Source organism: Heterocephalus glaber, unplaced genomic scaffold (genome assembly GCF_053883595.1).
Source record: "Heterocephalus glaber isolate CG9 unplaced genomic scaffold, H.glaber_assembly_v1.0 deba00000331, whole genome shotgun sequence".
NCBI lineage: Eukaryota > Metazoa > Chordata > Mammalia > Rodentia > Bathyergidae > Heterocephalus > Heterocephalus glaber.
In genome coordinates this window covers 22636340-22658662 of record NW_028258142.1, presented here as the reverse complement: position 1 = coordinate 22658662, position 22323 = coordinate 22636340, and the positions used below count along the sequence as shown (strand labels likewise).

The window sequence follows — 22323 nt, the reverse complement described above, 5'->3', positions numbered from 1 at the left end:
TTGATTTCTCCTCTGATCTTTATAATTTCCTCCCTGTATGAGCTTTGGGTTTGTCCTCCTCTTCTTTTCCTAGAAGCTTGAGGTTCAGCATCAGGTTGTTTAATTGGGCTCATTCTGTTTTCCTAATATGTGTATTCACTGCTATGAATTTCCCTCATGAGACTGCTTTCATTGTGTCCCATAGATTCTGATATGTTGTATTGTCATTGTCATTTAATTGAAGGAACTGTCTGATTTCTTCTTTAATTTCCTCTGTGACCCATTGGTTATTCAGAAGTGTGTTGTTCAATTTCCATGTGTTTATGGAATTTTTCCAGTTTCTTTTGCTATGGGTCTCCAATTTCATCGCACTATGGTCTGATAATATACAGGGGATAACTTCAATTCCTTTGCACTTACTTAAACATGTTCTGTGTGTGAGTATGTGGTCTATTTTTGAGAATGACCCACGTGCAGCTGAGAAGAATGTGTATTCTGATTATGTGGGGTGGAAGACTCTGTAAACATCTGTTAAGTTCATTTGTTCAAGAGTTCAATTGAGTTCTAGTATTTCATTACTTATTTTTTGTCTAGTTGATCTATCTATTTGTGACAGTGGGGTGTTGAGGTCCCCCACTACAATTGTATTAGTGCATATATGACTTTTATGTCCATTAGTATTTGTTTTATATAGTTGGGTGCACTAGTGTTTGGTGCATAGATTTTTATGATTGTCATCTCTTCCTCTTGGATTCTTCCCTTTATGAGGATGTAGTGCCCTTCTTCGTCTCTCTTAATCAGTGTTGGTTTGAAATCTACTTGATCTGCCAAGAGGATAGCTACTCCTGCTTTTTTTCGGGTTCCTGTTGCATGGAGTATTGTTTTCTATCCTTTAACTTTCAGTCTATGAGTTTCCTTTTGAATTAAGTGTGTTTGTTGTATGCAGCATATTGTTGGATTTTGCTTCTTGACCCATTCTGCCAGTCTATTTCTTTTGATTGGTGAACTGAGACCATTAACATTGATGGTTATAACTGAAACGTATTGACTTGTCATTGTCATGACTTTTTCTTTTTGTTGGGTTCTCCCCCTTTACATTTAATTTCTTGTCCTGCCAGATGGGTTCATTCTGCTTTGCTTCCTGGGGTTGTGATCCTCAATGTCTGTTCCTAGGATATTGTGTAAAACTCTTTGGAGTGCTGCTTTGGTATTCACCAAGTTCCTAAGGTGCTCTTTGTCATGAAAGTATCTTATTTCTCCATCCATTTTGAAAGATAGTTTTGCAGGGTACATCAATCTGGGTTGGAGGCTGTTTTCTTTTAGGGCTTGGAATATGGCACTCCAAGCTCTTCTTGCCTTGATGGTTTGTGTTGAGAAGTCTGCTGTGATTCTGATGGGCTTTCCTTTGTATGGGATTTGTTTCTTTTCTCTAACTGCTTGGAGAACTTTGTTCTTCTGTTGTGTTTCTGGAATCTTAACAATTATATGCCTATGTGTACATTTTTTTTGATGAAGCCTATTTGCAGTTGCAGTCCTATATGCCTCACTTATCTGTATGTCAAGCTCTTTTCCCCTGCTTGGGAAGTTTTCTGCCATTATTTCTGTGAAGAGATTTTTTATGTCAACTGCACTCTCTCCTGTTTCTGCATTGAGCCCAATCAGTCTTATGTTTTTCTTCTTTGCATCATCCAACAGCTGCTGGATTGATTTCTCATGTTCCCTTTTAATTTTGAAGCAATTTTTCTTTTCCTGGTCACTAATTGCAATCTTATCTTCTATATCTGAAATTCTGTCCTCACATTGGCTCATTCTGCTGTGTAGGCTTTCGATGGAATTTTTCATGTCCTGGAAATCTATTTGCATCTGTTTTATGGATTCCATTTGTTTCCTATGTTGGGATTCCATCATGTTCCTCAGCTCCTCTGTAGATTTATTAATCATGTCTTGCACTAGGGGCACAATTTCTCCTGTTATCTGAGAAATTATTTCTGATTTCATTTTTTCCAGATCCCCTTTTGTTGCCAGTTCAGTAGGTCCAAGTGGTTGAGTATCAGAGTGTTCCATCTCATTTCCCTTTGGGGTTGCTGTAGGTGATCTGGAAGTCTGGTTTTGAGACTTATTTACATGTTTTCTCATTTCAACTGGGGCGGGGGCCTGTTAGGGCCTGCACGGATTACCTCCTCTGAGCTGGGAGGGGTGGGACAAGGGCTGGGAGCAGCAGTAGGGATGGTGACCCAAAAGCACTTTCCTGTGGGCTGGGAGCAGCCGGAGGGATGGTGGCCAGGAAACCCCTTCCTCTGGACCAGGAGCAGTGGGATGGTGGCCCAGAAGCCCCTTCCTCTGGGCCAGGAGCAGTGGGACGATGGCTCAGAAGCCCCTACCTCCGGGCCAGGAACAGTAGAACTCAGTACCTTGGTCTGGTGGTCTGGTGTCCTCTGCGTCTTTGTAGTGTGGAATCAGGTGGCTGTCTGTCTGCAGCGGGGTGATTCGGTGTCTTCTGAGCGACTCAGGACCTCGGTAGGGCATGCACAGACCTGCCTGTCTGCAGTGGGCTGATTCGGTGTGTGTTCCGCGCGACTGGGGACCTCAGTAGGGTGTGGGCAGACCTGCCTGTCTGCAGCAGCGGGGTGATTGGGCATGTGTTCTGCTAGACTTCTCCTTTATTTTATTAATGTGATTAATTATATTCATTAACCTTTGTTAGACTAACCTTGACTTTATGAGACAAACTTCACCTGCTCATAATATATTATTCTTTTTCTATATTGCTGTATTTTACATTCCATTTGTTGTGAAAAATTTTTCATCTATGTTTAACAAGCATATTGCCCTGTAATTTTTTATTTTATAATATTTATGTCAGTGTCACAATTATGTATTTGCTCCATAAAATGACTTGGAAAGAACTTCTCTATTTTCTGAAAGAGTTTTTTATGTCTTCTTTAATCATTTCATAGAATTTGCTATCAAAAAAAACCTCCAAAAAACCAGCACAGCCATCTTGGCCTGGAGTTTTTCTTTGTTTTTGTGGGGAGGGTTTGGAGAATTATTTCTGGGTTTAAAAAAAAAAAAAAAAAAAAGACATAGGGTTATCCTATTTACCTTGAATCAGTATTTGTGAAGTATACTTTTATCAAGGAATTTTAAAGTTGTCAAATTTATTGGCATATAGTTATCGGTAACATTCTCTTATTGTCCTTTAATGTCTATAAGATCTGTAATGTCATCTTTCTTTAATTTTTGACAGTAGTAATTGGAGTACCCTTTTTTGTTCTTGAGCAGCCTAGTTCAAATTTGTTGATCTTTTTAAAGAACCAACTTTTTGGTTCTTAAATTTTTTTGTATTGCTTGTTTTCTAATTTCATTCATTTGTGCCCTTCATTATTGCCTCCTTTCCACTTACTTTGTTGAGTTCTGGTATGTGTTTATGAAGATTATTCCCATTTGCTTTTGTGTTTAGCCATCAGCAAACTTGGATGGATTCAAATTCCAAACTGTTTCTCCCGAATGGGCAACAACAGAATACTTAGTTCAATTTGTGCAGCCTTACAGGACTGGTCAGTATCTACCTGATCCACATGTAGATCACCAACTAGCCAGTGTTTTGAATGGACTTTAAATGAAGGATTTAGAACTCCCTTTTAGAACTCCCTTGTTCCTTTCTAGGATTTCCTCTTTCATACAGTTGCGAAGCTCACCCCGAAAGCTGCTGCTTCTTCAAGTCACAAAGCCTGCTGATTTTCTATCTGAATTTTAGTTACCTTCAACTAGGTTCTGCCTTCAAATGAAATCTATAGACAAAGGAAAATCCAACAGTGCTTTTTTACTCTCCTAAGTCTAGATTTGACTCCTCTCTAGTGTAGACCTATTTTTTTTCAGTAAAAAGTTCCAGTGCTTTCAGGCAGGTGTTGCTTTGTATTTTGCCCAGAGTTTATAGTTGTTATCTATTATAATAGGGAGCCAGTCCTCTATTAGCAGAAGCTAGAAGCATCAGTTTGTTCTTTTTTTTTTTTAACCTCATTCCTCTCCCTGTCTCCAATGGTTCTGTTTGTAAGTATTAATTTGGCCAAATTTCTAGGGCCAAGAGCAAAACAGAAGAGCTTATATAACACACAAACTGGATTAGTTGGCCTCTAAATAATTAAGCTCACTATGTCAATATTCTTTCAGAAGTAAAGCTCCTGATTTATTATGCTGTGGGAGTCCACAGCTAATTGGGACTAGGCTAACTCAAGGCAAAATTGGAAAGGCCATTTAATTTGTCTTCTTGGCACTTACTCTTCAGCATCTCTCCCCTGTGCTCTTTTAGGGTTCTTTCTGCCTGAAAGGAAATGTTCCCTGATCTCTAGATTTTCTCCCCTTGTAGTAACTATCAAAATTCTGTCTCTTCTTTCTCCTGGGCCCTGTTGTCCCTTTGCTTAGCTAGAGTTGGTAAAGGAACCAAAGTCTAGTTCTGCAACAGTGACAATGGGTTCATGTTCTCTGTTTCACAAGTTAATTCTACATTTGATATTAATTACCCTGAAACCATAGAATGAATCACAGAATGTAAAGCAATCCAATTCCTTCACTTTCCCTACTTATAAAATAAATTGCAGAGAGGGTAAATGACATGTCTGGGGTCATGTTCTAGTAAAATTCAGGCTAAAACTTCATTTCCTGATGATAAGTGGACTCAGGGATGGCTCCAAGTGTGAGTCTAGTGGCAGGATGTGGAAGGCGACAGGATTACAGTTTTCTGCATAGCTAGCTTCACTCCTAGATGGTGACAGTCAGACTAAACAGTGACAGTCAGCATGGTTACCTAGAGGGCTAACAGTGTCAATACTGTATGATGAGGACTGATTGAAACAAGGATGTTTTACCTGGAAGAGAGAAAACTGAGTGGGGACATTCATGGAAGGCTTGAGAGGGAACTCAGGCATATTCTGTGCAACCCCATAAAATAGAACCATGACAAATGGCTGAAGATTTAGCCAATTTCAGCTTTGGACAAGGGAGGATTTTCTAACAATTAGATATCTACAAATGGAAAGGCTGGTGGCTGAGTTCTCTTGGAGCAGCCAATAATAAATTCTGTACTACTAGAGGATCAACAGAGACAACTTGGAAGGGATTCCTGTAGTAGATGTAAATTTGGAATAATTTCCCTCCTAGTTTTTTAGAATTGTTGGATTCTCTGTTTTTTTGTTTTTTGTTTTTTTCCTGCTATCTGGGATCAAACTCAGGACCTTGTGCTTGCCAGGCAGGCACTGTGCCACTGGGCTAAATCCCTGGCCCCAGGATTCTCCATTTTGATGATGGGAGACTTTTATATTCCAATCAACATCACAAGGCACAGACACAGTAGTTATCTACCCTCTAGAGGGAAGAGGAGTCTCTGAATACCCTTAAGACTCCACTGTCCTTGTCCCAACCTGATACACATGGGAGTTGGTATTGATCAGGAGGATGGTGTGGCCTGGTGTGCTGCACTGTGATGTGGTGAGGGGTGATGTGGTTGGGGTGTGTGTCATGATGTAATATGCTATGGTATAGTGTGATGTAATATGGTGTACTCTATGGTATGGTATGGTACAGTATAGCATAGTATAATATAGTATGGTATGCCTTGATGAGCTATGTTATGGGCTTACGAGGTGTGCTGTGGTATAGTGTAGTATTGTTATGGTGTGGAATGTTGTGATATGTGAGAAATCATGGCCACAGTCTTTTAGCAGCTATGGAGCTCCATAGGGTTAGTGAACAGGTGGATATTGGAGTAATTTTGGTTGCAATGATAGAGTGCCACTTTAGTAATTTCCTTGGCAATGTTGGCTGCATCTTTTTTTTGAGACAGTGTCTTGCTCTGTAATTCAGGCTGGACTTATACTCACTGTGTAGCCCAGGCTGGCCTTGAACTCACAGCAATCCTCCTGCCTCAGCCTCCCAAGTGCTGGGATTACAGGCATGTACCACCATGCCTGGCCTTGCATCTTTTATAAGAAAGCGAGTCTTCTGTGTCACCCTGGCTGGTGGAATAATTTGGCAGCTGTAGTGTTATATGTCATAACAAAATGCATAAACACAGGGCCCATGGAGCAACTATCTTTCACCCACCCATCCCACCTACCCCATCAACAATAAGAAAGAGGCAGGCATCAAACTGAGTGCAACTCTTATCTATTATTTTCTAGTTTTAAAAGCAGTGAGTATTTTAAAGTTTAATCTATAAAACAAATCACAACTCACATGCCAGTTCGACAGAAGACAGGTGTGGTCTTAAAATATACTAAGGATGCTAGGCTTTGTGGATTGTGAGGCTGATCAGCCTCAAATACGGCACCAATGTTCTCCAGGGACTTCCAACAGGGGCTAAACTTTGCCAAGGACTCAGGATCTGGAGCTGTAATAATGTGTGTCATTTGCATATTTTTATAACACAAAGTAGCTTCTTAGCCAACACATTCAGGAACTCTTGGTATAGAACAGATTCACCCTTGGCTTTTTGGTCTTAGTTCCTTTTTCCTCTAATAGAGCAGTTCTTTGTGAAAAACAATTGTCATCAAGTATTATTAATTCTGTGACTAGTTTCTCTGGAAAACCAGAAATTTTTTTCGGTTTGACAGGTATTAGTTAAACAACTCTAAATGTTTCATGGGCAGATCTACCAAGTTTTTTGAATAAATCTCTGAGAGAGAACAGTTGTTAGGAAAAAGACATCTATGTCTATGATGGAAGAATGTGTGATTTATTGGAAGGTGGTAAGATTGAGAGGGACAGGAGAGGAAAGAGAAGGAGAGGTAGAAAGAAGGGAAATGTAAGGGGAGGAGGAAAGGAGAAAAAGTGGGGAGGGAAGAGAGAGACAAAGAAAGCTTGATTTAACTTGATTTAACTTGTTTTTTTGTTGTTGTTTCTTTTTTTCTTTTCTTTTCTTTTCTTTTTTTTTTGAGACAGGGTGTCACTTTGTAGTTCAGGTCTGTCTTAAACGCATTATGTAGCCCAGGTGACCTCAAACTCACAGAAATCCTGCCTCAGCCACCTGAATGCTGGGATTAGAGGCTTGTGCCACCACACTAAGCTAGATTTAACTTAACACTCTGTTTGTCTGCCCCCTTTGTTCCCATTGGTATCACTAAGTTCAGACAAAAGGAGTTATACTTATCTTATAAATAGCAATTGCCCTCCTAGTGGTCCTTCTGCCTCTCCCTTTACTTCCCTAACACCCAAAAGAATGGTGATGTCCAATCACAGTGCTGGATAAGTCTATTCTCCACCTCCATTTTTCATCTTTGACCACATTTCCGCTACTGTCCCTTGGGGGAGAAGTGTCCAAGAGCCAAATATGATTAGCATCATCATTGACATTAAGAAGTAGAGAGTACTAGGTGACAGAAACTCTGATTTCCCTGGAGCCTGCATCTGTGGCTCCTGGTAGGCACCCCACACCCCACATCTTTGTCTGTAGAGACCTGATATTCTGCCAATGATTAGACATGGTGAGATGCTGCCCTCTAAGGAAGAGAGCTGGAGAGGAAATGCCATGTGCTTTTGTTTCTTCCTGCTTGCCCTAAAGATCTTTAAGGAGATACCTATTCTGCATCATCATTTATGGCTGAAATTTCATAGTTACATCTATAATTAAAGGAAAGTATGTTTCCTGCTGCAGGGGCTAGCTAGATGCTCTTCCAGAAACATTTAGAGTAACCAAATTATTGTCTATGTGTCTATAGACACCTTTATCATCATGGTTTTCCTAATGATGTTTGTTACGTTAGAATACATGCATGCTCAACAGGTCTTCCTGTTGGTGGCTGATTCTGTCTCCCAACCCACCTGCCCCTCACATCACAGAACACTTCTGCTCTGCTGACTGCTTGATTTCCGTGAAGGTGGCCTGAGCCTTTTCTTTTATGGTATCCAAGTTCATGTTTTGGAGATTCTGTAACTGCCCAAGAATAGAATCCTTATCTTCTTCCTCTTCTTGATCTTCTTCTACCATTTTCTGAAGATCTTCAGGTAAATCCACATCATCCCCAGCCATCTGGATTTGAGTCTCATCCATTTCACTCTAGGTGAAAAATAAATACACATATAGAGAAATAACTCTAAAATTGACCAACTAATTAACTAAATGTAAATAAATAAATGTAAAATAAATAAATAACATGTAGCAGGAAAAAAAAATGTCTGCTGAGAATTAATGAAGCTAAAACATGTTTGGCTCCCAAATGCCATACCCTTGACCTGGTGGCAGTTGGTGAGTCCAGAGTCCTGGGTTTGGAGATCCTTCCTTTGCTGCACCTCAGGCTGGCCACACCCTTCTAACCTGGTAGTTCTTCAACTGTGGTCAAATGGACTAATGACATTAGCATCATCTAGAGGGCTATTAGAAATAAATTCTCTGGCCCGCCTCAGACCTACTCAATCAGAAATTTGGGTGCTGGCCCTCTATGGCCTGGGTGTTAAGAAGCCCTCTCTGCAATGCTGATGCACACTGAAGCTCGGACATTCACCCTGCCTCCCCTACAGGGTAGTTTTGCAAGTTTTGCAGAACCTACCAGCCTCATGCTGGCTGATCCCAGGGTCTTGACTGATCCACTCTAGGGAGTGGGGTTTGGGGTGGCAGTGACCAGACAGGGCTGCATGAATTTACTCATCATGCTATAGTGGCAAGTTCTGCTTAACTATTGCCCCTTTTCCTTCTGTGAGCTCTTTGGAGAACCAGCATCATATCAAACACAAACTTATCCAATTAGTGCCTAGAACTGGGTCTGGCACAGAGTACATGTGTTAAGGGAAGCATGGGGACCAAGGCTCCAGTTGACACACTATATGGTGGCACCAGGTTGCTCAACACCTTTCATTTTGTGGTTCCAGCCACAAAATGGGTTTCCTATTACACTCTGCCTGGTCTTTGGGATTTCTTTGTACTTAGACTATACAGCCCACTGTTTCCTAAGGAAAGAACAGTGTAAAGAAATGCAACTCATGGAAAGGGATGTAGTAGCTAATGTTCCCAGATGGTGGCTCTCAAAAATCTTTGGAGATCAGGACGCCATACCACTACTCCCAGCCCAGAGGAAGGGGCCTACTGGCCGCCATTCCACCACTCCCAGCACAGAGGAAGGGGCTTCCGGGCTGCTGTATCACTGCCCCCAGTGCAGAGGTAGGGGCTTCTGGGCTGCCATTCCACTCTTCACAACACAGAGGAAAGGGCCTCCCGGGCACCATTCCACTGCTCCCAGCCCAGAGTAAGGGGCTTCTGGGCCACCATTCTACTACTCCCAGTGCACAGGAAGGGGCCTCTGGGCTGCCATTTCACCACTCACAGCACAGAGGAAGGGGCTTCCAGGCCGCTGTACCACCACTCCCAGCACTGAGGAGGTGAGCTGCGTGGGCACCATCAGCACCCCACACCCTGTCGAAATGAGTTGACATGTAAATACATCTAAAAACCAGACTTCCAGATCACCTAAAGCAACCACAAAGGGAAATGAAATGGAACACTCTAATACTCAATGACCAGGACTTCTTGAACTGGCAACAAAAGGGGATCTGGAAAAAATGAAATCAGAAATAATTTCTCAGATAACAGCAGAGATTGTGCTCATAGTGCAAGACATGAATGATAAATCTAGAGAGGAGCTGAGGAACATGATGGAATCCCAACATAGGAAACAAAAGGAATCTATAAAACAGATGTAAACAGATTTCTAGAAGATTAAAAACTTCATTGAAAGTCTACACAGCAGAATGAGCCAATTTGAAGACAGAATTTCAGATATAGAAAATAAGATTGCAATTAATGACCAGGAAAAGAAAAATTACTTCAAAATTTTCAGGTACCATGAGAAATCAATCCAGCAGCTGCTAGACAATGCAAAGAAGAATAACATAAGACTGATTGGAGTCAATGAAGAAATAGAAGAGAGTGCAGATGACATAAAAAAAACTGTTCACAGAAGTGATGCCAGAAAACTTCCCAAGCAGGGGAAAAGAACTTCACATATAGAAAACTGAGGCATATAGAACTCCAAATAGCCTTGATCAAAAAAAAAATCTACACATAGGCATATAATTATTAAGATTCCAGAAACCCAACAGAAGAACAAAGTTCTACAAGCAGTTAGAGAAAAGAAACAAAGTACATACAAAGGAAAACCCATCAGAAGCACAGCAGACTTCTCAGTGCAAACCCTCAAGGCAAGAAGAGCTCGGAGTGATGTATTCCAAGCCCGAAAAGAAAACAGCCTCCAACCCAGAGTACCCCGCAAAACTATCTTTCAAAATTGATGGAGAAATAAAATACTTCCATGACAAAGAGCACCTTAGGAACTTCATGAATACCAAACCAGCACTCCAGAAAATTTTAGAAAATATCCTAGGAACAGACAATGAGGATCACAACCTCATGAAGCCCAGCCGAATGAATCCACTGGGTGTGACAAGAAATTAAACACAAAGGGGGAGAATCCAACAAACAGAAAAAGTCATGACAATGATAAGTCAATATGTATCATTTATAACCATCAATGTTAATGGTCTCAACTCACCAATCAAAACAAATAGACTGGCAGAATGGGTCAAGAAGCAAGATCCAACAATATGCTACATACAAGAAACACACTTAATTCAAAAGGAAACTCATAGACTGAAAGTGAAAGGGTGGAAAACAATACTCCATGCAACAGGAACCCCCCAAAAAGAAGGAGTAGCTATCCTTCTTGCAGATCAAGTGGATTTCAAACCAACACTGACTAAGAGAGATAAAGAAGGACACTACATCTTTGTAAAGGGAACAATCCAACAGGAAGAGATGACAATCATAAATATATATGCACCAAATGCTAGTGTGCCCAACTATATAAAACAAATACTAACAGACATGAAAAGTCATATATGCACTACTACATTAGTAGTGGGGGACCTCAATACTGCACTGTCACAAGTAGACAGATCAACTGGACAAAAAATGAGTAATGAAATACTAGAACTCAATCGAACTCTTGAACAAATGAACTTAACAGATGTTTACAGAGTGTTACACCCCACAAAATCAGAATACACATTCTTCTCAGCTGCACACAGATCATTCTCCAAAATAGGCCACATACTTGCTCATAGAACATGTTTAAGTAAGTACAAAGGAATTGAAGTTATCCCTTGTGTATTATCAGATCCATAGTGTGATGAAATTGGAGATCCAATTTCATAAGAATTTCATAAACACATGGAAATTGAACAGCACACTCCTGAATAACCAATGGGTCACAGAGGAAATTAAAGAAGAAATCAGACAGTTCCTTCAATTAAATGACAACAATACAACATATTGGAATCTATGCAACACAATGAAAGCAGTCTTAGAAGGGAAATTTATAGCAATGAATACTCATATTAGGAAAACAGAGTGAGCCCAATTAAACAACCTGATGCTGAACCTCAAGCTTCTAGAAAAAGAAGAGCAGGACAAACCCAAAGCTCATACAAAGGAGGGAATTACAATGATCAGGGCAGAAATCAATGCAATGGAGACTAAGAAAACAATACAAAAAATCACTGAAGCCAAGAGTTGGTTCTTCAAAAGAATAAACAAAATTGACAAACCCTTAGCCAACCTTATCTGAAAAAGGAAAGAAAAGGCCCAAATCCATGCAATTAGGAATGAAAAGGGTGAAATTACAACAGTCCCAGCAGAAATCCAGAGGATCATCAATACCTACTTTGAGAACCTATATGCCAATAAGATGGAAAACGCAGAAGAAATGGATACATTCCTGGATATGTATGACTTACCGAAGTTGAACGAAGAAGACCTAAAAATTCTAAACAATCCAATATCAATCAATGAAATTGAAAAGGTAATTAAAAACTTACCAACTAAGAAAAGAAAAAATCCTGATGACTTCACTGCTGAATTCTACAAGACTTTTAGAGGGGAACTACTGCCACTATTGTTTCAACTCTTCAATGAAATTGAAAGGGAAACAATACTCCCAAATTCATTCCTAGAAGTAAGCATCACCTTGATCCCCAAAGCAGAGAAAGACTCAAATGAAAAAGAGAACTATAGGCCAATCTCACTAATGAACATAGATGAAAAAATCCTTACTAAGATACTGGCAAACAGAATGCAGAAGATCATCAAGAAAATCATATACCCTGACCAAGTGAGATTCATCCCAGGGATGCAGGGATGGTTCAATATACAAAAATCAATTAGTGTAATACACTATATCAATAGAGCCAAGACAAAAACCATACAATCATCTCAATAGATGCAGAAAAAGCATTTGACAAAAATCCAACACACTTTTATGATAAAAACCCTACAAAAATTGGAATAGTTTGTCTCTACCTCAATCTGTTAAAAGCCATCTATGAAAAACCAACAGCCAATATCATACTAAATGGTCAAAAACTGAAATCTTTCACACTAAAATCAGGAAGAATACAAGGATGTCCACTCTCACCACTCCTGTTCAATATAGCTTTGGAAACATTAGCCATGACAATTAGACAAGAGAAAGAAATAAAAGGAATAAGGATAGGAAATGAAGAAGTCAAATCGTCATTATTTGCAGATGACATGATACTCTATATAGAAGACCCTAAGAACTCCACCAAAAGTCTTCTAGACTTAATAACAAAATTCAGTCAAGTAGCTGGATACAGGTCAACACACAAAAATCAATAGCTTTCCTCCACACGAACAACAGGCTCATTGAGACAGAAATAGAGCAAACAATTCCTTTCACAATAGCACCCAAGAAACTTAAATACCTAGGAATCAACCTAACAAAAGAAATCAAAGACCTCTTCTCTGAAAACTATATCACTCTGAAAAGAGAGATTGAAGATGATATCAGAAAATAGAAAGACATCCCTTGCTCCTGGGTAAGAAGGATCAACATAGTGAAAACGGCCATCTTCCAAAACTTCTATACAGATTCAATGCAATCTCAACTGAAATTGCAGCAGCATACTTCATGGACCTTGAGAAAACAATTAAAAATTTATTTGGAACAAGAAGAGACCCAGAATAGCAAAAGCAATTCTAGTTAACAGAGACATAGCAGGGTGTATTACAACCCCCAACTTGAAAGTATACTGCAAAGCTACTGTGATAAAAACAGCATGGTACTGGCAAAGAAACAGACCCGAGGACCAGTGGAACAGATTAGAAGATGCAGAAACAACGCCAGACACACTCAGCCATCTCATCTTCGACAAAGGAGCCAAACACCCTCACTGGAGGAAAAATAGCCTCTTTAATAAATGGTGCTGGAAAAATTGGATTTCAACTTGCCAGAGATTTAAACTAGACCTATATCTCTCACCATGCACTAAAATAAAATTAAAATGGATTAAAGATCTAAATATTGGGGCCAGGGATTTAGCTCAGGGGTTTTGCCACCTGCTGCGCAGGCGCAAGGACCCAAGTTTGATCCCCGGTACCAAAAAAAACCCAGATCTAAATATTAAAATAGAAAAGCTGAATTGGCTGGAACAGAGGTTAGGTAGAACTCTGGAAGACATTGGTGTAGGACAAGATTTTATGAACAAAACCTCAGTTGCCCGTGAACTAGCACAAACTATCAACAAGTGGGATCTCTTCTTACTAAAAAGCTTCTGCACAGCAAGAGAAACTATCAACAGTGTGAATAGACAACCCACAGTGTGGGAAAAAAATCTTCACCTGCTGTTCCTCAGAAAAAGGTCTGCTATCTCAAATCTATAAAGAACTTAAAAAAATCAGACCTCCCAAATTTAAAGACCCAATCCAAAAATAGGCATCAGAAATGAACAGACATTTCTCTGACAAATAAGTAGAAATAGCAAATAAACATATGAAAAAATGTTCGACATCACTGGTCATTCGAAAGATGCAAATGAAAACAATGCTGAGATTCCACCTCACTACAGAAAGAATGGCTGCTATCATGAAATCAGCCAATAACAAATGCTGGCAGGGCTGTGAGGAAAGATTAACAGTGTTCCGCTGCTGGTGGGAGTGTAGACTGGTGCAACCACTGTGGAAATCAGTATGGAGATACCTCAAAGAGCTAGGACTGGAAGTCTCATTTGACCCAGCTATTCCCCTGCTGGGTATCTTCCCCAAAGAATTAAAAGAATCACACCACAGATATATGTGCTCCCATGTTCACAGCAGCACAATTTATAACAGCTAAAACTTGGAAGTAGTCAAAATGGCCATCTAGTGGAGACTGGATAAAGAAAATGTGGTTTTTTAATAAAATGAAGTACCACTCAGCCATAAAAAATGAGAAATTAGAGACATTCATAGCTAAATGGATGCACTTGAGGCGATACTCTTAAGTGAAATAAATAGGACACACATGTAAATACCAAATAGTTTCTCTAGTGTGAGAAACTGAAAGTGTAAATGAGGAGTAAAAGGTATAATAGATAATGTGAAATAGGAAGAAAAGGGGCAAAGGGGAGGGGGAAGTGTGAGGGGTAGGGGAAAGGAAAGAAAGGAATGGAATTAATATGAGAAAATGAAAAAATGGAAGCAAAGTCTTTGTAAATAGGGAGGGATGGAGAGGTTGAAGGGAGGGCAGGGGAAGTGGGAAAAATAAGAACCAAGAGAGATTATGTAAAGGTGCAAATTTCCAATGATGAATGTCATTATATTTTATATGTGAAATGTACCAATAAAATAAAAAAAAATTTTTTTGGAGATCAGATTTTAACAGGAGGTGAACTGGGTTTCAGGACTACAGATAATTAAAGGGTGTCAGAGAATATAATGGTCAAAAAAACCCTAAAATAGGCCCACCTCCATAGGTTGTGACCAGCCGTGCGTTTGTTAACAAAGCTCCTGAAATCACATAAGGATAAAATGATCATTTTAATCAGACCACTGATTTGATTTACAAAAGACTGTAGCATCTGTTGAGTTCCCAGGTGGACTTAAAGCCAACACCTAGAGAAGATCAGAATGCCCTTGCTTGGATGTGAGTAGAAATGACTCGGAAAAAACCCTGCTGTTTCTAGGTTCATGTGGCATCCCCATGTGTAAAGCTGGCTGGAGGGACCTGATGGCTGAGATCTTTTGCATTTGGTGGCTCTTTGTTTCTCTGGCTGATGGTTGGAGAGATGGAGCCTGACAGCCTTTCCCCAGAGCTCTCCTTTATGAGGTTCCCCAGCAGAGTGGCTGCAGAAGCAGTTGGGGAGGCAGATTCCTGATGCAGAGAAGATAAAGGCCCTAGGGGGTGACTATCCTTACATGGGCCCTCCCTGAAGACCTCAGGAGATGAATGTGTGTATTCTCCCCTGCACTTGGCTGAGGCCTCAGATCCTCCAAGTACTTAACGGATTAATTAGTTCCTCGTCCAAATGTTGTGGGATTAATTAGTTAATCTCCAGGGCCTCCCAGCCAATCTTGCAATTCTATTTATTTTTTATTTATCTACCCTAGTGGCTGCTTTCCTGGCTGATCATCCCGTGGGCATTTCTGTAGGAGGGGTGGGAAAAGCAGACTTTACTGGGTTCTTACTGAGTTCGTGTAAATGAAGATATCTGCCCTCTCTGACGAATCCCCAAATCAAATGTAATGATTTGAAAAGACTGTCCTGGGAATTCTGGCACCACCCTCTGTTTGGTAGTGGGATTCCTGTGCATGGCACCAGGGTTGACCCTAGATAGAGTGACGGCTGTGGGCCTGGAGGTTCAGGCAGCTAGAGGGCCGAAGAAAGCCCTGGTCTTCTCTGCTCATAAGGGACAGGGCTCTCCTGTCTCCTACTCTGGGGGAGACTTTAGCAAAACCACCCTTGAGCACCCTGCTGCCTCCCAGAGAAGCTTTGAAGCCCTCTTTTCCTTCAAGGGGGACTTTTGGGGTTTATTTTCTCTTGCCCAGAAAGATCAAACATTGAGATTCCATTTTGCTTTACAACTCAATTTCTTGATTGCCCCAACTTCTACCAAAGAGGTTCTGAAAGAGGGGTGCCTGAGCCAGCAGCATCAGCACATTTGGGACCTTGCTAGCTTCCCATGTTCTTGGGCCCTACACAGGTCTGCTGGTTCAGCAATTCTGGGTGGGCTGACCTCAACCTAGCCCACCCTCCCAGTAATTCTGGTGCTGCCCAGGTCTGAGACCCACTGCTGTAGATTTCTTGAAGACCAGCTGCAGTATGCTCTCCTTTCTGTCTCTACATCTAGCAGATCTTCTGGATGGAGACACAAACAATACCTATTTGTCCAGTGATTCAGGGAGCTATAGCAGTCTTAATACAAGGCAAATGTGTAGGTATTGTTTGCCTTCCTTAAAGTGACTTGTTTTCATAGCTATCTGCTATCTTTCTACTTCCATTGGCGCAGCACTGCCTAGAGCTAAGGGTATTGGCTTGAGTGATACTACCTGAGTGAGAACATTAACTCTACTACTTTAGGCTGTGGGACCTGAGCCACCTTGCCCAACCTCTCTGAATATTATTTCTTTGTTTATAAATTGGGAGTTGTATTATATGTCTTAGAATTGTAGAGGATGAATCAGATGATAATTGAGTTATTTAAAACCTGTTAAGCATTCAACTGGTGGTAGCTATCCATAAAAGTGATAATCTTCGAGGTGGGTGGGGAATTTGCTCTGGATAATCCTGCTGGGTGGGGGTTAGACCCACCAGGAGGACTTGCTCGCTGTGCACCCCACCTCTGGCCTAGGGATGACTCCCATCTTCACCCCACAGGCTCAGTTTTTCTCAACAAAGCAAACATTCTTTTCCCTTTCAGCACTAGGCCCACAATTGTAGGGGAAGGCTATCCAGCTAGCCAAGCCCTCCATTCCCCTGGCCGGGCCCATCCTAATCTCTGAGGGCCGTGGAGCATGAGGATTGACAGAAGCCCCTGGCTCATGGCCTGACCTGCAGATTTCTCAGTCCCTGGCTCCATCCTTTACTGAGAGGGGCCTCAGGGACCTGCCCTGTGGCCCCTACCCCACTCCTCAGGTCAACAACTCAGTGCACTCTCAAGAGCACAGACCCAGCAAACAGGCCTGGGGAAGAATTACAGCATGTGGGGTCCTGAGTAGCCAGAGTGAAGGGGGGGTCATAGGGAGCATGTCCCTTGGGCTCTGCAGACTCCTCATGTGATGCAAAGGAGTGTGGCCAAGGAGGGATGGAGGAGAACTGTGGAGGGGGGCCCAGTGCAGATGACCCTGGGTGTCCAGATCTAAAGGCAACATCAGGTGTGGTCAGAGGCCGTGGTCAGAGTCCTGCACTCGCCATCATGCTAAAGGATCAATGCTATTCACCCTCCATCAGCAGCACGGCTGTGTCAGGCGGTCATGCCAGTTCTGGAAGCAGCCACCCTGGGCCGTGGCTGTGCTATGGACGCTTTTGACTAAGGATGGGACAATAAGCCAGGGAGTGGCTAGAGGACAAAATGAAGCCCCTGGAACTAAGCCTGGGCCTCTGGGCCTCATTAGCCCTTGGTCCTCATCACATGAGCTGGTCTGGGACCTCGGATTGGTGAGCAGGTCTCATTTGTAAAATCTGCACTCAGCAAGGTAACCTACAACAGGGGCTAGACTGTGGGATTTGCAGTCAGAAGACCTGGGTTCAAGTCCCACATCTGTCACTCGTTGCTTGTGTGACCTCCCATGTCTGATGCCCAGAGCAAGGGCCACTCAGAGGATTAGTGAGCAGGCTGAACAGGACCTGCTGAGAAACAACCTCCTAAGCTTCCGGCCTTGGACAAAAGGTGGTTGTGTTTCTTAATATTTCAGAGGAAAGTGTGCAGCTCTGTGTCCAGGTCTGTGGGGCAAGAACTCCTGGGATAGAGAGCACTTGGACAGTGACCCAGAGGGTGGGAGAACACAGGCCCCTAAGAGACAGGTGGGGCAGAGCAAGCAATTAAGGAGCATCACTGGGGCTGATCGGTGGACACTGCAGCCTGGTTTCTGCCCTTCCTAATGAATGACCTTGCAGATGGGACCTTGTCTACCATTCAGACAATGACTGTCTTGTCTAGACTGCTGCCCAATGACAAATCTTAGGCGGTGGGTGGGGGTGGGGGTGGGGAGAAATATTTTGTCACAGTTCACACTTCAAGGAAAGGCAGTAATGCCTCATTACAGTCCCCAAGTGCAGTCACAGCCAATACGAATCAGCATTACTGTGGGCCGGAAGCATCCCGGAGTGGAGGCCACTGAGGATGAGATCCTGAACAAATGAGCGAGCAAGCCGGAGACTGGGCCCAGCTTATGATGAGGGACTTATTTGTATGGGATGCACTTTGTTCTAGGAGGGTCTGTTTCAGAGGTCTCTTTTCTAGAAATCTTATCAACTTGGAATATTGTTCAATGCAGTTAAGAGCTAATTATTTTTATGCCTGCTGGCAAGAATCCATTTTAACCTCTTATTTTTAACTGAACTTATTATCTTTATTCCCAGGGCTGAATACTCCATTATTTAAATAGCCCCAGTATCCTGCTGCTGTCATTCCTTGTGACTGACACCACCCTGGATTTAGACTTGCTACTCCTGGAGTCTTGATATGCTGACCTCTGTCTCTGATCAAACTTGAGATATAGTGATAAACTATCTCTGACTTTGATAAGCTGAGTGCTCACTACTTTCAGTTCAGTCAGTTTGATGTGTAAACAAATACCTGTTTGCCTGAAGCTAAGTAAATCTGATTTTGGTTCTGGTTCCTTTGATTGTTTTTGGTGTACAGCCTACCTACCAGCTCGGTGTATGGGAGTTGAGGGAGGAGCCACTGTTTACGTTTGTGTGGTCAATGCCTTCAGCAGTCACTTGTTACAAGTCACTTCTCTTCATCCTGGTTCCAAGCGAGGTGCTACCCTGAGAAGCTTTCCAGTTGATTCCAGGGTGTGGCTTGGCCCATGTCTGGCTGGCTGCTCCTTCTGCTGCTCCTACTGCTGTCCTTCCTCTTAGTTACCAGTCATGTCCCCACCCCACTCAGGAAAGGACAGATGCCATGGATTTATCTTTTTGAATAACGGGCATCAATTTCTTTTTCTTTTCTTTTTTCTTTTTTTGGTGGTACTGGGATTGAACCTAGGAGCTCACACATGCTGGGCAAGCACTCTACCACTGAGTCACATCCCCACCCCTTCACCCTCTGTTTAAATCTTGAGACAAGGTCTTGCTAAGTTGCCCAGGTTGGCCTTAAACTTGTGATCTTTCTGCCTCATCCTCCTGAGTAACTGGGACCACAAGCATGAGTTACTACACCTGGCAGGGCGCTGTTTTTTGGTTGGTCTTTTTTGGTACTGGGGATGGAATTTGGGACCTTGCTGTTGCAAGGCAGGCACCAGAACCACTGAGCTAAATCCCTGGCCCCAGAGCACCAGTTTTTAATGTTGATTAAAATATAGACATTTGAGGCCTACATGGAAGGAGAATTTCTGAGCACCAACTGTGCACATATTGCATGTGTTTCTTTACAGGGAGTCAAGAAGCTCCTAGAGCTCATTTATCCAAGCTTCTCATTTACAGATGAGGAAACCAAGGCCCCAATTGATAAAGATATACATGTAAGGAATATGATTCCTCTTGTCAACCCAGCTTGGCTGCCAGAATGACCTGGCTGGGAAACTCGGCCTGTAATGTCAGGTTCTGCCTTGCTATTTACAGGCTGTGTGATCTTGAGAAGCTGCTTTCCCTGTCTGAGCTGGTATTCTCACATGTGGAAGGGAAGTGATCTCTACCTGCCTTACAGGGAGGATGGCTGGGGACTAAGAGAGTAAGGGAATTGTCTTCCAAACACATGTTGCAACTGTGGCTGCAGAACACACATATACTAGTGCCCCAAGATGCTTTCTTTCTGTCCTCATGTCCCTCTGGGTGTTAAAAGACCTGAGGAGGAAGATTAAATGGAACAGGGGAAGGAAGACTGGGTGGCAGAGGGGACCTCTTGTGGCCACCCTGACACCAGAAACAGCTGCTGCAAAGCAGGAAGGTTTGGAGTCTCAGACCCTGGTAAGCAGTCCCAAGAGCTTTAATCTGAAAGAGAATACAAATAAGCTTCAAGAATCTTCTTTATTATTTCTTTAGGAAGCAACTTTTAAGTTCAATTCTAATGGAGCTTTCGATGTGACTGTCTAAAGATACCTCTATTGAGAGTTTCTTCTACATTCATCTTTATTCAAAATGAATGATGCCCTTAATACAGCAGACAAACACCAGGTGTAACTAAATCGTATAGCTCAGCAGGGGCACAACATTATTTTTCAATGACTAACCTAGAGTGACAATTCTGTTAATAGGATTAGAGGGTCGTTGTGGAACTGTTTTCTCTTATTAATTTGGCTTGACTTACATATACATTCTGAATTGGCTGGGGACAGGACCTATTTGCTTTTAGAAAGAATCTTGTGGCTTTATTTAAAACACATGACTCCCTGTGTTTGGAAAAATATGACATTTTGATTTTGATAGAATCTTTGTGTTTTATATAAAATTGTAGTGTCCAATCCAGACTCTATCTTTTCATGAAAATTTATGGCAGATTAATTCTTCCTGCTGTTTTTGATACATTGTTTTTTGGGTGTATTTTCTCCTTTTCCAACTAATACCCATTTACCCAACAAACATCGTGTGTGTGTGTGTGTGTGTGTGTTTGTGTACACATGAACACATGTGGAACTTCTTTTTGCCAGGTCCCATGCTAGGCACAGGGGACAAAGATGGAAAAGTCAGCCCTTCTGTCAAGGAGCACACAGTGGGTGTGAGTATTCAGGATTGTAGGGTGATGTAGTGACAAGCACCACAGTATTAATGAAGACATGGAGGAGGGTGACCAATCTAGCCTTAGGTGGGGGAAGGGAGGCCATGGAAGTTTCTGGAAGAAGCAGCACTCAAACAAAATCTTACAAAAAGAAAAGGGATCGTGGGGAGCAGGTGCAGGGCCAGAAAGAAGGGTCCAGTCCAGGCAGGAAGTAGCATGAGATGAAGCCAGGGGCCAGGGATTTAGCTCAGTGGTTCCACCACCTGTCTCGAAACCATAAGGTCCTGAGTTTGATCCCCAGTACTAAAAAATAAGCACAATAAAAAGAGATGAGGCCAGAAAGACAGAAACTACATCATGGTGTGCAGGTTAGTCTCTGGACTTCATTTTAAAGAGTCATGGTAAGCCTCATTTTCAAAAGACAGGGACAGATCTATATCTTGGAAACCTCACTCCACAGCTGTGAGGCTCAAAATACCAACACTACATAAGAGCTGTGGTCATAGTACAGGTGGGAAATAACAAGGCTTTCACTTGAGGATGAGCTGAGCGTTATCTACAAGGTGACTTAGGGTGGCTTGGTCTGTTACAGGATGTGAGGGTGGAGCAGGGAGGGAAGAGTCAAGGGCGACTTCTTGTTGCAGCCCGCCATTGGGTGGCTGGGAGAGCCACTAATGGAGGTGCAGCCTTGGGGAGGAGCAGGTTTGGGGGATAATGAGGCAGTGTTCTTCTTTTTTGGTACCGGGGATAAAACTCTGGACCTTGTGCTTTTGAGGAAGGTGCTGGAACTACTGAGCTAAATCCCTGGCCCAGAGGCAGTGTGTTTTGAAGATGAGCATGTTCTATTTGTGACAGTGACAAGCAGGAAGAAATGTGGACTGGGGATACAGAACTGAGAGTCAGCCACTTGTAGATGGGAGCTGAAGGCCAGTCAGCTGCAGCCATCCAGGGAGAATGTGCAGACATGGGGGAGGAAAAGAGTTGGCCAAGAGAGCGCCCAGGAACATTCCAAATTTGGGGGGCCAACTGGGAAAGCGTAACCCATGAGAAACACAAGGAGCTGGAGGAGAATGAGAGCTAAAAGAGGGAGCAGAGGAGAGAGAGAGCTTCAAGAAAGAAGCACTGAACAAAGCAAAAAGGCCCTAAAAGAAAATGCAAAACCTCTGCTGGGTTTAGACAGTTTGGACAGCTGAAGGAAAATGATTTCTGCAGAGTGAGAACCAGGCGCATTGAAGGAAAGATATCTAGAAAAGAATGGTCATCAAGAAAGTGCTGTGTGCGTGCACTGGTTGGAAGCGAGATGTGACCTTCTTCATTAAGGAGATGCAATAGAGAAGGTGCAGGCTGGGAATAATTGGTGGACATGATCCCAATCTAACTTGAAAATTCTGAATTCCTTTAGGCATCCTAAGTCCTCCAGTGACCTGTAATGGAAAACTTCAGGAAACCGACATAAGGCCGGTATTTGTACATGAACATTTTCATGGCTGATACAGATGTACACTTATAGGTGTATATTTCAGGTTACTGCAACCTGATTACTGCACTTGTTTGGCTATTTATCTGATTACTGCAATTAGCAGCTGTCATCAAAAGACATGGATATGACAAGTAGTATGTCATCAACAGTTAACAATAAACTTGGAT

At 42.3% G+C, this 22323-nt stretch overlaps 1 protein-coding gene across 1 annotated transcript in view; it reads right to left on the bottom strand.

Annotated features, from left to right (window-relative positions):
• Positions 1-7793: 7793 nt before the first annotated feature.
• Cplx4 (complexin 4) overlaps positions 7794-22323 on the bottom strand; it is a 31971-nt gene continuing 17441 nt past the window's right edge. Inside the window, exon 3 of the mRNA XM_004858424.2 lies at positions 7794-8029. Within this exon, the coding sequence (XP_004858481.1) occupies positions 7802-8029 (228 nt within the window). The 3' untranslated portion in view covers positions 7794-7801. The remainder of the gene's footprint in view (positions 8030-22323) is intronic.